Genomic DNA, 15,363 nt, shown 5'->3' on the forward strand with positions numbered 1-15,363 from the left:
TTGTTAAGATGTTATGTTGTCAAGATATCAAGATGTTAGGATGTCATAGATGTTCATAAAGCTTCTAAGACGTAAGATGTTGAGTCCATGCATACTCATTTAAAGATGAGGGCTCATGCCCTGGAGCTTTTGCTCAACCACGACGATGGAGCTTTTGCTCAACCACGACGATGGAGCTTTTTGCTCAACCACGACGATGGAGCTTTTGCTCAACCACGACGATGAGGGCTTATGCCCTAGGAGTATATTTATGCTCAACCACGATGATGAGGGCTTATGCCCTAAAATGGTACCACATGCATTTGCATTTTCATGATGATCAAAGATGGTTTAAGACGTTAAGAGTTGCATAGTCGAGTCTAGATGCATTGTCAGGTCAAGTTGTTAAGATGTCAAGTTATCGAGATGTTAAGATGTTAAGATGTCAAGTTGATGAGCTATTAATGAAGTGCTTTATGAATGATTATGATGCTTAAGATGATGAATGATTATGATGTGTATGATGATTGATTACGAAGTTGCTTATGATGATTGATTATGAAGTTGTTTATGATAAGATGCTATGTGATTTATGGTATGATGCTATGTGATTTATGTTATGATGCTACATGTTTACTAATGATGATATGTGATGATGTATGTGATATTATTGATAATACAAGATGAAGTATATGACTAATATAGGAAGAATAGTGACACTAGTTAAGAAAGTTTAAGTTGTTAGATATGATTAATGAATTATAAGATGTTTAAGTTGTTGAATGTACTTTATATGATTTATATGCTTTATATTATTGTTTGAGAAATCTCACCCCTCTGCTTGGAAATGTTGCTCTTCGTATGGGTAACTTGCAGGTAATCAAGATTAGAGGCGTCGTGAGTGGACTCCTCACATGTGTGTCTAGGTGCTCTGATACGTAACGGGATGGGACTTGACTTTACTTCTATTCCTTACGTAATGTTTATGAACTTTTATGAATAAATATTGAACTAAGACTTATGAGATTTTCTGATGAGGCCTGCGTGGCAAAGACTTTTTATGTTGAATGAACTAATTCCGCTGCGAAGTTTTGAATTACTTATGTTAAATGATTTTGAAGAATAAATTGTTATTTATTCAGTTTATGAATTTTTAAGAAGTGTAGCATTCCGTTTAAAGTTGAATTACTCTGATTTTTAATTATGAAATTTTTACGTTGGGAAAACGGGGTGTTACACTAATCGCAAACAATCATCACATATCATCAAATATTAGTCATAAACAGTCATCACATATCATCAAATATTAATCACAAGCATCATATATCATCTTAATCGTAACATCATATATCATCTTCACATTTCATCAATAATAATCATAGACATCATCACATGTCGTCAATTAATAAACATAAGCATCATATCATAAATCATATAACATCATATCATCAACTTATCATAATAATTATCATTATAGCATCAACATAACATCATCATCATAAACCACTTCATAATCAATCATCATAAACAACTTTATAACCATTCATCATAAACAACTTCATAACCATTCATCATAAACAACTTCATAATCATTCATCATAAACATCATAATCATTCATCATCTTAAACATCATAATCATTCATCATCTTAAACATCATAACTTAACGACTTGACTCGACTATGCAACTCTTTGTCTTAAATCATCTTGACTCGACTATGCAACTTTTAACGTCTTAAACCATCTTTGATCATCATGAAAATGCAAATGCATGTGGTACCAATCTAGGGCATAAGCCCTCATCGTCGTGGTTGAGCATAAATATACTCCTAGGGCATAAACCCTCATCGACGTGGTTGAGCAAAAGCTCCAGGGCATGAGCCCTCATCTTTAAATGAGTATGCATGGACTCAACATCTTATGCCTTAGAAACTTCATGAACATCTATGACATCTTAACATCTTAACATCTTGACAACATAACATCTTAACAACTTGATGACTTCATAACGACTCGACGACTTGACAACTCTTATCATCTTAACGTCTTAACATCTTAACATCTTAGCATCTTGAAAACATATGGATCACATAAATCATTCATGTCATATCATAATATAACAATATCAAATGATAATAAACAACATCTTAAAACATCATATTCATCAATCATAAACAACATCATATAACATCGTATTTAAACATCAACAATAATTCACTATGTATCTTTGTAAAAACATAATAAATTATCCACAATATATTTTCATGTCAAACCAAAGCTATTGGAATGATATCACAAATATCAACAACTTTCATGTTTATACCCAAGACTAATTCAGAACAGAAACATGTGAAAAAGATGCAAAAACATGAAACAGAGAATGCTGTCAGAGATAGCTCGGAAAACTCCATTTTTCATCCCAAAATCCCAATTTTGAATCCCCTAAGCCCAAATTTGGTCCCAAAGTTTGTTTAAACGTTTCTAAACATGAAAAGACACCCAAATCCATATAAAACTTGAACTAAAACACCCTTTCAACAAAAATCACCATTTGACCCATTTTTCATGAAAACCTTCAAGAACAACATAAATTCACTTCAAGTTCTATGATTATGATTACCCATTGCATAAATCATTAACAAAAACATATCATAACAATAACAGCAACAAGCAGCCATGAATTCATCAACAACAACATTATATTTCATCAATTTTAAGTGAAACCTAATTTCTCTAATCATAAAAATCAAACAACAACAACCATTAATTCTCAATTCTTCACTTAAACCCTAATTCTCGATCTCTCAAAAACTCTTCCTACAACTCGTTAAATCTAATCGTTAGAATCATACACATAATAAGATTGAATGCTAGTCTCACCCTTACCTTAACAATCGATGCAACCTCTTCTCTCTTCTCTTTGTCTTCTCTTCTCTTCTCTCTAAACCTTGTTTTCTCCAAAAACTGATCGTACGTTCTATGTCTTTCTAAACCTAACTTCTCTTATTTATAACCCCTCATCTAATTTCTCTTACACCTCCAAAATTACTCCTTTCCTCATAATCTTATTTATTTATAAATTAAATATATATCTCTCCCACTTAATAATATTAATACACCAAATAACACATAATAGCATATTTCATCAAAATATATATATGTATATAATATTTTAACACCAAATGACAAATATACCTCTTCATTGAATAACAAATATATTTCTACACCAGTTAACATATATATTTCAACACAAAATAACAAATATATTTCTGCACCAATTAGCATATATATTTCCACACAAAATAACAAATATATTTCTACACCAAATAACATATATATTTCTACACCAAATAACATATATATTTCTACACAAAATAACCCCACAACTTAATATTTATTTTATTTTCGAATCTTATTTTATTAAACAATAAAATAAGTCACAACGTCTCATAAATTTCTCTAAAATCATATAAATCACATAAATCTTATAAATCACACTAATCATATAAATATATTCTAAAACTCATTAAAATAAATAATTAAATAATCGAAACAGGCGTTACAACTCTACCCCCCTTAAAAGAATTTCGTCCTCTAAATTCAAAGCACAAGAGGAAAATGAATTTAATTATTACTTAAATATCTTAAACAATGTATAACAAAATAGTAACTTCAAACATTACACAAAAACCACATTAAGGTTAGTCAGTCAAACATGATCACATAATAAAACATAACTACTAACTAGAAAACATGACAACACGACACAACGACTCATCTACTTAGCCGGACGGACCAACCTGCTCTGATTTTTGGAACCAAAGGCACTCTTCTTGGTAAAGGGTTATAGCAAGTTGGTCGTGAAGCTCCTTCTCAAGGTTCTCAAGAAAGCTACTATACCCATAACTGTGACTATTTTGAATCCCGTTTAACCTGGCCAAAAGTTCATTCTTCTGTTTTAAAAATATTCCCAAAAGTTTCAGTTTTCCACTCTTTTAGATGAGGGGTAAGGTTAGAAATATTATGAAGCAAATCAAAGCGTTTATCCCATTTCTCATGCATCATCCTATTAAAATCCTCATGAGTGATCCAGGACGCCTCGAACCTGAAAGGGCGATCCCCTCCATTTGATAATTCCCCCTCTGAAAGAACCATAATAGGATGGTGATCAGACTGCACTCTCGGAAGGACCTTAGCAAAACCTTCATCATATTTTAATCTCCATTCCATATTACAAAGAACACGGTCTAATTTTTTGAAAACTCTGTCATGCCCATTCCATTTAGGGCCTCTCCCAGTAAATTTGGTTCCTATAGTAGTGAGCTCCATCAATCTACAATCATTCATCCAATTAGAAAAATTTAGGCATTTTCTGAGGTCCGGCTGAACTCCTCCTTTTTTCTCATCAGGATTAGCAATCTCATTGAAGTCCCTCATCATAATCCAAGGTTCATGAATATTAGTAGCAAGTCCCCTTAATTGATACCACGTTGTATTTCTGTCATTCTCTCGAGGGCTCGCATAGAGCACAGTAAGAAGCCAAGGATCCATACCTTGTTCTCTAACTTGAACGTGGTTGAAGTGAAAATTATTCTGAATCACTTCAAACTGAATATCTTGTCTATTCCAAAGTAACCAAATGCCACAGAGAATCCTTGCGCTTCAGAAACAATGTAATTCTTAAAACCAAGTTTCTTGATTGCCTTCCGAGCAACATTGCCGCTGCACCTAGTTTCCTGCAAAGCCACAACATCCACTTTGTTTTTTCGACAAAAATTATTGAGTGCTCTACGGAAATTTAATCCTTGAGCACCCCTACAATTCCAAGAAATAAATATCATTAAAAAATAAATAAAAGGATACAGGAAATTGATGTGTAAATACCACATCAATTCAATTGCATTTGAGTATCATGGGAGTGTCCCACGTTTTGGTCATCATCATTCATCCTTATAATGGAATCTTGATCATCTTTCTTGTAGTTACTAGCACCTACCGACAAATTTTCCTCATGTTGATGTGAGTTAAATTCATGTTTTTGTTAAGTTTCCTCTCCAATAATACCATTAGATGAAATGTCATTCATATCACCTTTCAATGTTGGAACGATAGCACTATTAGACTGAGAGTTATCCACTTTATTACAAGCTTTGACAGCTGGCCCTTTATCTTCATCACAAACAGACTTAGGAGTCCTCCAAATTAAAGTTGTCATGTCCCCACTTTTATTCACACCGCTCAAGCTTTTATTTTTTACCGAATTATCACCGCTAGAACTAGCAACATGAATTGGTTTCCCATTATTTATGCCTATTTTGCTTGTACCAATATCACTTCTAGTTCTTTTTTGTTTATTTTTTCCTACTTTAATGCTTGCATTAGTAGAGTTAATTTGGGAGGGTTTGTAACCGCTCCTATTATCATGCATCTGATCATATTTTTCAGCATTCAATTCATTGATTCTTTTCTTAAGATTTTGGAAAGACGTACCTTTCATGTCTCCACCAGCAATGCTTGACCCAACCTTATTGACTCGTTTTTTTCTTACCACTTTAATCCACTCACCATGCAAAGAATCTGGTTCATCATTAATACCCAAGATATCAGTTTTGGACGGAATCTCCTCCATCATTATTCCTGGTTTTTTGTTTTGACCGTTACCCACATTAATGTTGTTACCGTTCTTGTCTGTGAGCGTTTCTTTTGCAACTTCCGGCGCGGTGGTCGTCGGAACAACCACTGATTCTGGTTCAGCTGTTAAAGATTTGTGTTTAAGGGCGTAATCCTTTAAAGTATGGCCATAACAACCACACTGAGTGCAAATAACATGCAATCCCTCATACTGGACATGATAGCACTCTCCATTAATTCCAACTTTTCCCACAACAGGTTTTGTGAGATCAATTTCAACGCATAATCTTGCAAACTTTCCCCTCGCTACTTGCAACGTATGCATGTCGACCTTCACCAGTGTTCCCACATTGATGCCACTGCCCATAACAAGCTCTCGTCGTAATAAACCAAATTCAAACTCGGAATCCTTATCCAAGCCATTGTTTTATTGATCGTGGCTGTTGCTGCATTGAAAGTAGGAGACCATTGACGGAATGCCAAATAATGATCGAAGATCATCCACGGACCACCATTTATCACCTTGTTTTTGTCTTCCTCCTCATCAAATTTGACCATGAAAAACAAATTTTCCACCTCCATGAGATCAAATCCTCCATTAAGTTTCCAAACTCTTTCAAGTCTTGTCTTCATCATGTTGTATCCAATCGATTTTCCGAGAAGTTTCACGATCAAACACCCTTTATACGGAAGACTAAGTTCCTCCATCACTGACTCTTGAACATGAAGCATTGGGAGCAATCTATTTCCCTTTATATGTTCGACCTGTGCAAGTTTCTTCGCCCCCAGATCAACTCTTTCCTTTATAACAGTAGGTTGCGATCCCAAGACCTTGTCTCGGAAGGATATGAGCATGGACTGTTTTGATCCATTTTTATCTCCTGCATCAAGCATTCCCTTGTCACCACTCTTGTCGGGAGGGTCAGGCGGTTTCGAAGACATGGCCGCTGGCCGTGGAGACGTGAAAGTGAAATCCATGAAAGAAACCCTAGCACCGTACTAAGTTAAATCTTAGAGAAAACTGCAATATACTCAAATTGACGGTAGTATAGTTGATCAAGACTTGTATATAAAAAAAAATATAAAGGATATTGGGCTGGTTTTTTAACTATTCTAATTATATCATTAAATGAAAAAATTTATAATAATTTTATATTGTTGGTATTATTTTTTAAAAAAAAGAGTTTATATTATATTTGATATATTATTGGTGGTATTGGAAAAGATAAACATGATTTGTTGGGTTTGTATGATTTGAAAGTCATAAAGATATATACTTATAATTTTAATCAAAATCAAAATTTTATGTAAAATACCGTTTATAACTTACATGCGTTATCGCGATAAAAAGGACGGGAAGATGAACACATGAGTGTCCGTCTTGTTGTTAGTGCTTATAAAGCGCTTCACCTAAGTTTTAGCCTCGTAGCTCTATACCCTTGTCCTAAATAATTGAATAAAATAACATTGAGACAAATGTATAGGCCTAGACAGGCTACATTGACCCGTCAGTTGATTCAATTTGGATCGTCCTTACAATCCAAGTCGTCCTAACAATAATTAAATAAAAAACTCAAGAAAGGTGTGGATTGATAGATAATATTTATCCAACCACACTCCAAAAAGACTAAAATGCCATTTTTCTCGCACCCTTTCTTGTCTTTTCTCCAAGATTTGTGATAAAGCTCATTAGGGGTGTTCAAAACCGAACCAATCCAATAGAAAAACCGCAAACCAAACCAATCCAAAGCGAAACCGCAAAAAACCGCACTTGGTTCGGATGAATTCGGATGACTTTTGCACTAAACCGCGCGGTACTGTTCGGTTTGCGGTTTGCATCTCAACAACTGAACCAAACCAAACCAAACCGCAAGAATAATGAATATTACTTAAAAATGTACTAGCTCAATTACATGGCTCAAGAATAATCTCTTTTGATTCGATTTTTTCATTGTTGCACCATCAGGTTGGATTCTAATTCCTTTCCATCTCTTTCAATTCTTTTCCCGTGATGAATTTGTTTCCTTTACTTCCCAATAACTTGTTTCATGCTTATGTTTCTTCTTAACTTCACCTATTTTGATATAAGTTTTACCTAATATTTTATCATATAAATAGCAAAATAAAATGTCCTATGTTTATTTTGTAACAAGTTGGCAATATTAGAGTTAATATAATATTTTTTTATCTCGCGATAAACCGCACAAACCGAACCAATCCAAACCGCATTGGTTTGGTTTAGTTTGGTTTGGATGACTTTTTAAAAATCAACCGAACCAAACCAAACCACATGCTTTTTTATCTCGCGGTTTGGATGACTTTTATGCTCAAAACCGAACCAAACCACACCGCGAACACCCCTAAAACTCATAACCCTTTTGATTTTCCTTCTCCAGGACGGATTTAACATAAAAAATAAAACCAATCTGGAGTCTTTTTTGTTTTATTTTTGCATAATGTTGTTTCGTTGAATATATATGTGCTAATCTCAAAGTTTAAGCTTTGACATAGATCAAAATAATAGACTATTCAATAGAGTTTATTTACCATCTTCTAAAAATGAATCTCGATGGGTGTCAAAGATTCTTCCATGATGGAAATCATTGCCACCTTTTGTAGCATATTAAAAACTTGTTTCATAACCCATTTCTTTTTCAAATATAAGGTTTTTTTTATCTCCTTATATGAAAAGGGCATCTGTGGTATTATAATTACTTTTTTATTAAATTTGGGTGTAATCGGATAATTTTGGGTGTGGTTAGAAAAAGACTTTATTAAAATGTGGATATGAGAACAAGCAGCTGTGATTTTTTCTGTTTGAGCATAATTGTGATTTTTATTTATTTATTTATTTTAGAAAAAGAAGATAATTGAGAAGGCAGTGTGTGGACTGTGTTATCCTATAATTGTTGGAGTCATTGGGAAGCAGATATTCTCACTGCCTAAATTAATTTATTAATTTTGATTGGGAATATAATATCAATTAATATTATATTTATTTGAAAATATTTTTCGTAGATTTTTCAACTGGGTTAGTACGGTACCACTTGCAATTGCAGACGATAACAGCCACTCATTGAATTGAATATTATGTTTTGTTATCCCAAAGAGTCAAGTCAATATCCAAACATAGTTCCTCAATTCGTGAGTTTATTGCTCTTAAGCTTAAACAAAAAATACCTTTGCTCACTATTTCTTGAATTAATACCTTTGCTCACTATTTCCTCAATACCTCAAACCCCTCTTGAATTAATCTCTCCTGTTTTATTAAAATTAAATTTTCTTTCAGTTTTTTGCTATTTTCCCATTCCTATTGCCAAAAAAAAAAAAACAAAACTCAAAAATAGTGAACGAAAGTTATCTCATATATATATTCTCTGCGTTTTTAATTTGTTTTCACTCTGTTCATTTCAAAGATTGGAGTTTCTTCAACAAGTGGTTAGACTTTAGAGTTGGTGGCTACACATTAATTTGTTTTCCTTCATTAATAGTGAGTAAAATTTTACAAATTGTTTTAATATTTTGTTGTTTGTTCTTTGCAGATCATTTAGTATTTTTCATTTCGAAGCCAATTCGCATCAGTCTTCATAATCCGGCAGGTAAGAGGTCCATGTTTTCAAAAAGAGCAGTGAAATTTTAACAATCATTCGAGATAATATTGTTCTTTTTTATCAGTAAAAACAATTGAGAGAGAATAAGAATATAAGAAGAGTATGAGAGAAAAAGTTGTCAAGAAGTTGTCACAAAATGGTTGTACAAATATCATTTCTCCTTAAAAAGTTATGAATAGATCTAGTAATAATTTAATTAAAATTAATATAATTAAATATCATCGCGACTTATCCCAGTTAGTAGAAATATTGTATAATATATATATGGGCCGATGTTTGAATTTTGGACACTTCATTTATTCAATTTATAAGTTAAGTTTCTTGTCTCTAGATTAATTGACAAAAATAAATAAAAATATTTCCTCCGTCCCAATTTATAAGCAAAAAACATTAATTCATAGTTATTAAGAAAACTAATACATAGTAATTTGTGGTATAAATTTTTGTGTTCTCTTTAAAATAAGTTTCATGAAAATATGTAAAAACAATTCTCATTGGTTAATGATTATGGAGAAAATAAAAAGGAGAACAAATTGAATGCAATTTGCATTTAATTTTACTTTGGAAAAAAAATGTTTTTTTAAAAAAAAAAAACATAATAGTAGCATAAAAGTTGGTCTTTTTTGTTTATATTTTGGGACAAAGAAAATTAGATTTTTTTGCTTATAATTTGGGACGGAGGAAGTAATATATTAAGTTATTAATGTGTTGTGAGTTCATGTAAAATGAATGAATTTTGATTTTATTTACCGTAAAATTTTTATTTTATTGGGTGGCGTGAATCGATGAAAAAAATTAAACGGAGTGAAATTCATTAAATAAGGATATGTTAGTTAAAAAGAACAATATATGTTGCATTAATATCATAAAATAACAATTATTTTAAGAGGTAGAAAAAAATACTAAAGTGAAAAAAATAAAAATTAAGGCTTAAATATGATTTTCGTCCTTGTAATTTGGACGAGTGTTGGTTTTCGTCTCTAAAAAAAAATTTGAAAAACGTCCTTGCAAAAAAAAAAATTGTTGGGAAAAAGGTCCTTGGCCCAACTTTTGATCTTATGTGGCATAATATTCGTCACATGGCAGTTGCTGACTGTGCAACTTTTGCCACGTGGCATGCCACATCATATTAAATTTAAAAAAACGTTTTTTAAATTTTGAAAAATTGTTTTTAAAATTAAAAAATATGAAAATAAATTTGACAAATATAAAAAACATTTTAAAAATTCTGAATATAAATTTAAAAATATTTTAAAATTTCTGAAAATAAATTTTAAAATATTAAAATTATTTTTATTATATATTTTCAAAAAAAATAATTTTTTTGAAAAGGTTTAATAGTAGTTTTAGCCCCCTAAGTTTTAAGAAGTTGCGATTTTGGTCCCCTAAAAAAACAAACTACAAAACCGCCCCATAAATTTTGCCCATGTGGCAGTTTTGGCCCCAGACCAATTTTGACTCGGTCAAAGCACACGTGTGCATTTAATTTTTTTACTTTTGTAATTAAAAAAATTATTTTTAATTTTTTTAATAAACAAATATTTTTTAAATAATTACAAAAATAAGAAAGATATTTTTAATAAAAAATATTTTTAAATAATTAAAAAATTAAATAAAATATATTTTTTAATTACAAAAAAAAAAATTAAATACACACGTGGCGTCCATGTGTGCGTTGACCGAGTCAAAATTGGCCTAGGGGGCCAAAACTGCCTTAGGGGCAAAACTTAAGGGGCAGTTTTGTAGTTTTTTTTCTTAGGGGGCCAAAATCGCAACTTCTTGAAACTTAGGGGGTTAAAACTGCTATTAAGCCTTTTGAAAATTATAAAATCTGAAATTTCTGAAAATAAACTTTTCGAAAAAAATGAAATAATTTTTTTAAAATTTAAATTTTCATAAAAATTATATAGTTTTCCATTTTTTTTCATATTTCAAAAAATTAAATTTTTTAAAATTATATAATCGGAATTTTTTTATGATTTTTTTATTTTTTAAAATTATTTTTAGATTTTTTAATTTTGAAAAACAATTTCTAGAATATTATGTGGCCGGCCACATCAGCGCCACGTGGCGAATATTATGCCAGTTCAGCATTTTGGTGGGGTCAGGGACCTTTTTCAAACAAAAAATATTTTGCAGGGTTGTTGTTCAATTTTTTTTTTTTTTGCAGGGACGAAAACCAAAACTAACCCAAATTACAGAGACGAAAAGCATATTTAAGCCAAAAATAAAATACTAAAATGACAATTAAAATAAAGTAATAAAATACTAAAATGACAATTAAAATAAAGTGGGGAGTATTACATTTGAAAAACTTTCAAAACTACAATACTATAGAAAAAAAATGGAGAAGATCTCAACTCATACTAGAGACACTTTTTTATGACACCCACGGTTATTGACTATAATTAATGATAATATTTTAGTAAATTATAACAATTTTACAATTGAAATCAACCCAATTAACCAAATTAATTTATTAGTATGTTCTTTGCATATCATTTACTCTCCATGCGATACACCTAGTCTTTAGGATTCATAATCCATTTGATTTGTTTTAATTTGTTGTTGTTTGCAGACCATCAGTCTTGTAGATCGCACCATCAAAAGCACAAGTTGTTCCGTTGTTGATTCATAATCCAGCTGGTAAGAGGGTTCATGCTCTTCAAAACATAATCAAAAGGCCTAATGATTTTTTTTTTAGTAATTTAATCTACTTTTTAAAAAATTATAACAAAATAACAACCAGTTATCTTTCACGCGTTACTGATATGGAGACTAATCTTTCCGATCTTGTGGAACCCAAAATGGCAGCAAAATTTTCCTAAAAGTTTTAACGCCAATTGATGAAAAACTCACACTAACAGTTCTAATGTTAGCTAGCACATGACTACAAGAAAACATTTCATGAGCTCTAAAATGAATTATTTATCTCTCAAACTAAATGCCTAGGACAAAAAATATTGAGTTCATCCATAAATAGTATTTTTTACTTTCACTTTCAGATTTTGACTCAAGTCACAAAGAAGAGGAGAAGAAGCAAAAATCAATGGAAATTTTAATTTCTGTTGTTGCAAAAATAGCAGAATATACCGTTGTGCCTATTGCACGTCAAGCAAGTTACTCGATATTCTACAAATGTAACTTCAAGACATTAAAGGATCATGTTGTAGACCTTGAAGCTGCAAGAGAAAGAATGATCCATTTGGTTGAAAGTGAAAGGGGAAACGGTAAAGAAATTGAAAAGGATGTTCTGAATTGGTTGGAGAAAGTGAACGAGGTTATTGAAAAGGCGAATGGGCTTCAAAACGATCCTCGCAATGCCAATGTTAGGTGCTCAGCATGGTCGTTCCCCAACTTGATTTTACGTCATCAACTAAGTAGGAAAGCTACAAAAATTACAAAAGATGTTCTAGTTCAAAGAAAGGAGAATTTTGATCGAATTGGCTACCTTCCACCTCTAGATGTAGTACCCTCCTCCTCAACAAGAGATGGTGAAATGTATGACACAAGGGAGTCTCTTAAGGAGGACATTGTGAAGGTTTTAACAGATCCTACTTCACGCAACATTGGGGTATATGGGTTGGGTGGGGTGGGTAAGACCACTCTAGTGGAGAAAATTGCTCAAATAGCCAAGCAAAATAAATTGTTCGATAAAGTGGTTAAGACAGAAGTATCGAAAAATCCAGACATTAAAAGAATTCAGGGGGAAATTGCCGATTTTTTGAGTCTACGATTCGAAGAGGAGACTATTCTTGGCAGAGCACAACGTCTAAGACAAAGAATCAAGATGGAGAAAAGTATCCTTATAATTCTAGATAACATATGGACCATACTTGATTTGAAAACAGTAGGGATTCCATTTGGTAATGAACATAATGGTTGCAAATTGTTGATGACAAGTAGAAATCAAGAAGTGTTGCTGCAAATGGATGTTCCAAAGGATTTCACTTTCAAAGTTGAACTTATGAGTGACAACGAGACATGGAGCTTGTTTCAATTTATGGCAGGGGATGTGGTTAAAGATAGCAATTTGAAAGATGTATCATTTCAAGTGGCCCAAAAATGTGCAGGTTTGCCTCTTAGTGTAGTGACAGTAGCACGTGCAATGAAAAATAAGAGGGATGTTGAATCTTGGAAAGATGCATTGAAGAAATTACAAAGTAATGATCATACAGAGATGGACCCCGGAACTTATTATGCTTTGGAATTGAGTTACAACTCATTGGAGAGTGATGAAATGAGGGCACTCTTCTTGCTTTTTGCATTACTGTCAGGTCAAAAAATAGAGTACCTTGTCAAAGTTGCAATGGGGTTGGACATATTGAAGCATATTAATACCATAGATGATGCAAGAAACAGGCTTTACGCAATAATCAAATCTTTGGTGGCGACATGTCTTATTCTTGAAGTTAAAACATGTGAACATATTCATATGCATGACTTTGTTCGTGATTTTGCTATCTCCGTAGCATGTAGGGACAAACATGTACTTCTAAGAGAACAATCTGATGAGAAATGGCCAACAAAGGATTTTTTTAAAAGGTGCACGCAGATCATTCTCGATAGGTGTTATATTGACGAGCTTCCTCCATCGATTGATTGCCCAAACATTAAGCTTTTCTATTTCAACAGTAAGAATCAATCATTTGAAATTCCTGATACCTTCTTTGAGGGTATGAGAAGCCTTAGAGTGCTAGATTTAACGCACTTGAACTTGACATTATTACCCACATCGTTCCAGTTATTAACAGACCTTCAAACATTGTGTTTGGATTATTGCATTTTGGAAAATATGGTTGCACTAGAAGCTTTGCAAAATTTAGAAATTCTTCGCCTTTGGAAATCTTCAATAATCAAGTTGCCAAAAGAAATAGGGAGATTGATTCAATTGAGAATGCTTGATTTGAGCCATTCAGGAATAGAAGTGGTTCCACCCGACATCATATCAAGTTTGACTAAATTGGAGGAGTTGTACATGGGAAATACCTCTATTAATTGGAAAGATGTGAATTCAACGGTTCAAAATAAAAATGCTAGCATTGCTGAGCTTCAAAAGCTACCCAAATTGACAGCTCTAGAATTACAAATTCACGAGTCTTGGATGTTGCCAAGGGACTTGAAATTAGTGTTTGAGAAGCTGGAAAGATATAAAATAGCTATTGGAGATGTATGGGACTGGTCTGACATTATGGATGGAACCTTAAAAACATTGATGCTCAAACTTGGTACAAACATACATTTGGAGCATGGAATTAAAGCATTAATTAAAGGTGTTGAGAATTTGTACTTGGATGATGTAGATGGAATTCAAAATGTGCTTTATCAACTAAATGGGGAAGGATTTCCATTTCTGAAACATCTCCACATCCAAAATAATGCTAACTTGAAGCACATCGTTGACTCTAAAGAGAGGAATCAAATCCATGTGTCATTTCCCATCTTGGAAACACTAGTACTTCTTAATCATAAAAACTTGGAGCATGTTTGTCATGGTCAACCTTCAATTACTTCTTTTGGAAATCTCAGTGTTATCAAAGTCAAAAACTGTGTCCAATTAAAATATATATTCTCCTATGCAGTGGTTAAAGAACTTTCCCACATTTCTAAGATTGAAGTTTGTGAGTGCAATTCTATGAAGGAGATAGTGTTCGGAGACAACAATTCAAGTGCAAATAATGATATCACAAGTGAAAAAATTGAGTTTCTTCAATTGCGTTCTTTGATTTTAGAACATTTGGAAACACTTGATAATTTCGCCTCTGATTATTTGACGCATCTTAGAAGTAAGGAAAAGTATCAAGGTGTAGAGCCTTATGCTTCTACTACACCATTTTTCAATGCTCAGGTATGCTATTTTCGGATACAAATGATATAATGTTTAATTTTGTGATATGTACAAACAGATTGATTCATGAATAATTTGGTACGTTTAGTGAAGGAAAAAAAACAATTGAGTAAATGAACAAGATCAATTTTCTGTTCAAAAAACTGTAATGCTTATTTTTTTTTCCACGAAACTACAATTATAAGTATGCTATTAGTTATAAGTTAGTTTTTATTCTTAAAAAATATGTTTAAATAGATTCTTGTATTTGAAGACTTCATATTGTTTCATAGTTTTTACTTTTTAATTTTATACT

At 32.3% G+C, this 15,363-nt stretch overlaps 1 protein-coding gene across 1 annotated transcript in view; it reads left to right on the top strand.

Annotated features, from left to right (window-relative positions):
- Window positions 1–8,727: 8,727 nt before the first annotated feature.
- LOC146953643 (uncharacterized) overlaps window positions 8,728–15,363 on the top strand; it is a 30,659-nt gene continuing 24,023 nt past the window's right edge. Inside the window, exons 1-4 of the mRNA XM_085710957.1 lie at window positions 8,728–9,060; window positions 9,152–9,208; window positions 11,799–11,866; window positions 12,226–15,068. Coding sequence (XP_085567083.1) covers window positions 12,270–15,068 — 2,799 coding nt within the window. The 5' untranslated portion in view covers window positions 8,728–9,060; window positions 9,152–9,208; window positions 11,799–11,866; window positions 12,226–12,269. The remainder of the gene's footprint in view (window positions 9,061–9,151; window positions 9,209–11,798; window positions 11,867–12,225; window positions 15,069–15,363) is intronic.

The sequence above is a fragment of the Medicago sativa genome, chromosome 1, assembly GCF_051527215.1.
Source record: "Medicago sativa cultivar Bolivia chromosome 1, Bolivia_mono, whole genome shotgun sequence".
NCBI classification, from domain to species: Eukaryota; Viridiplantae; Streptophyta; class Magnoliopsida; order Fabales; family Fabaceae; genus Medicago; species Medicago sativa.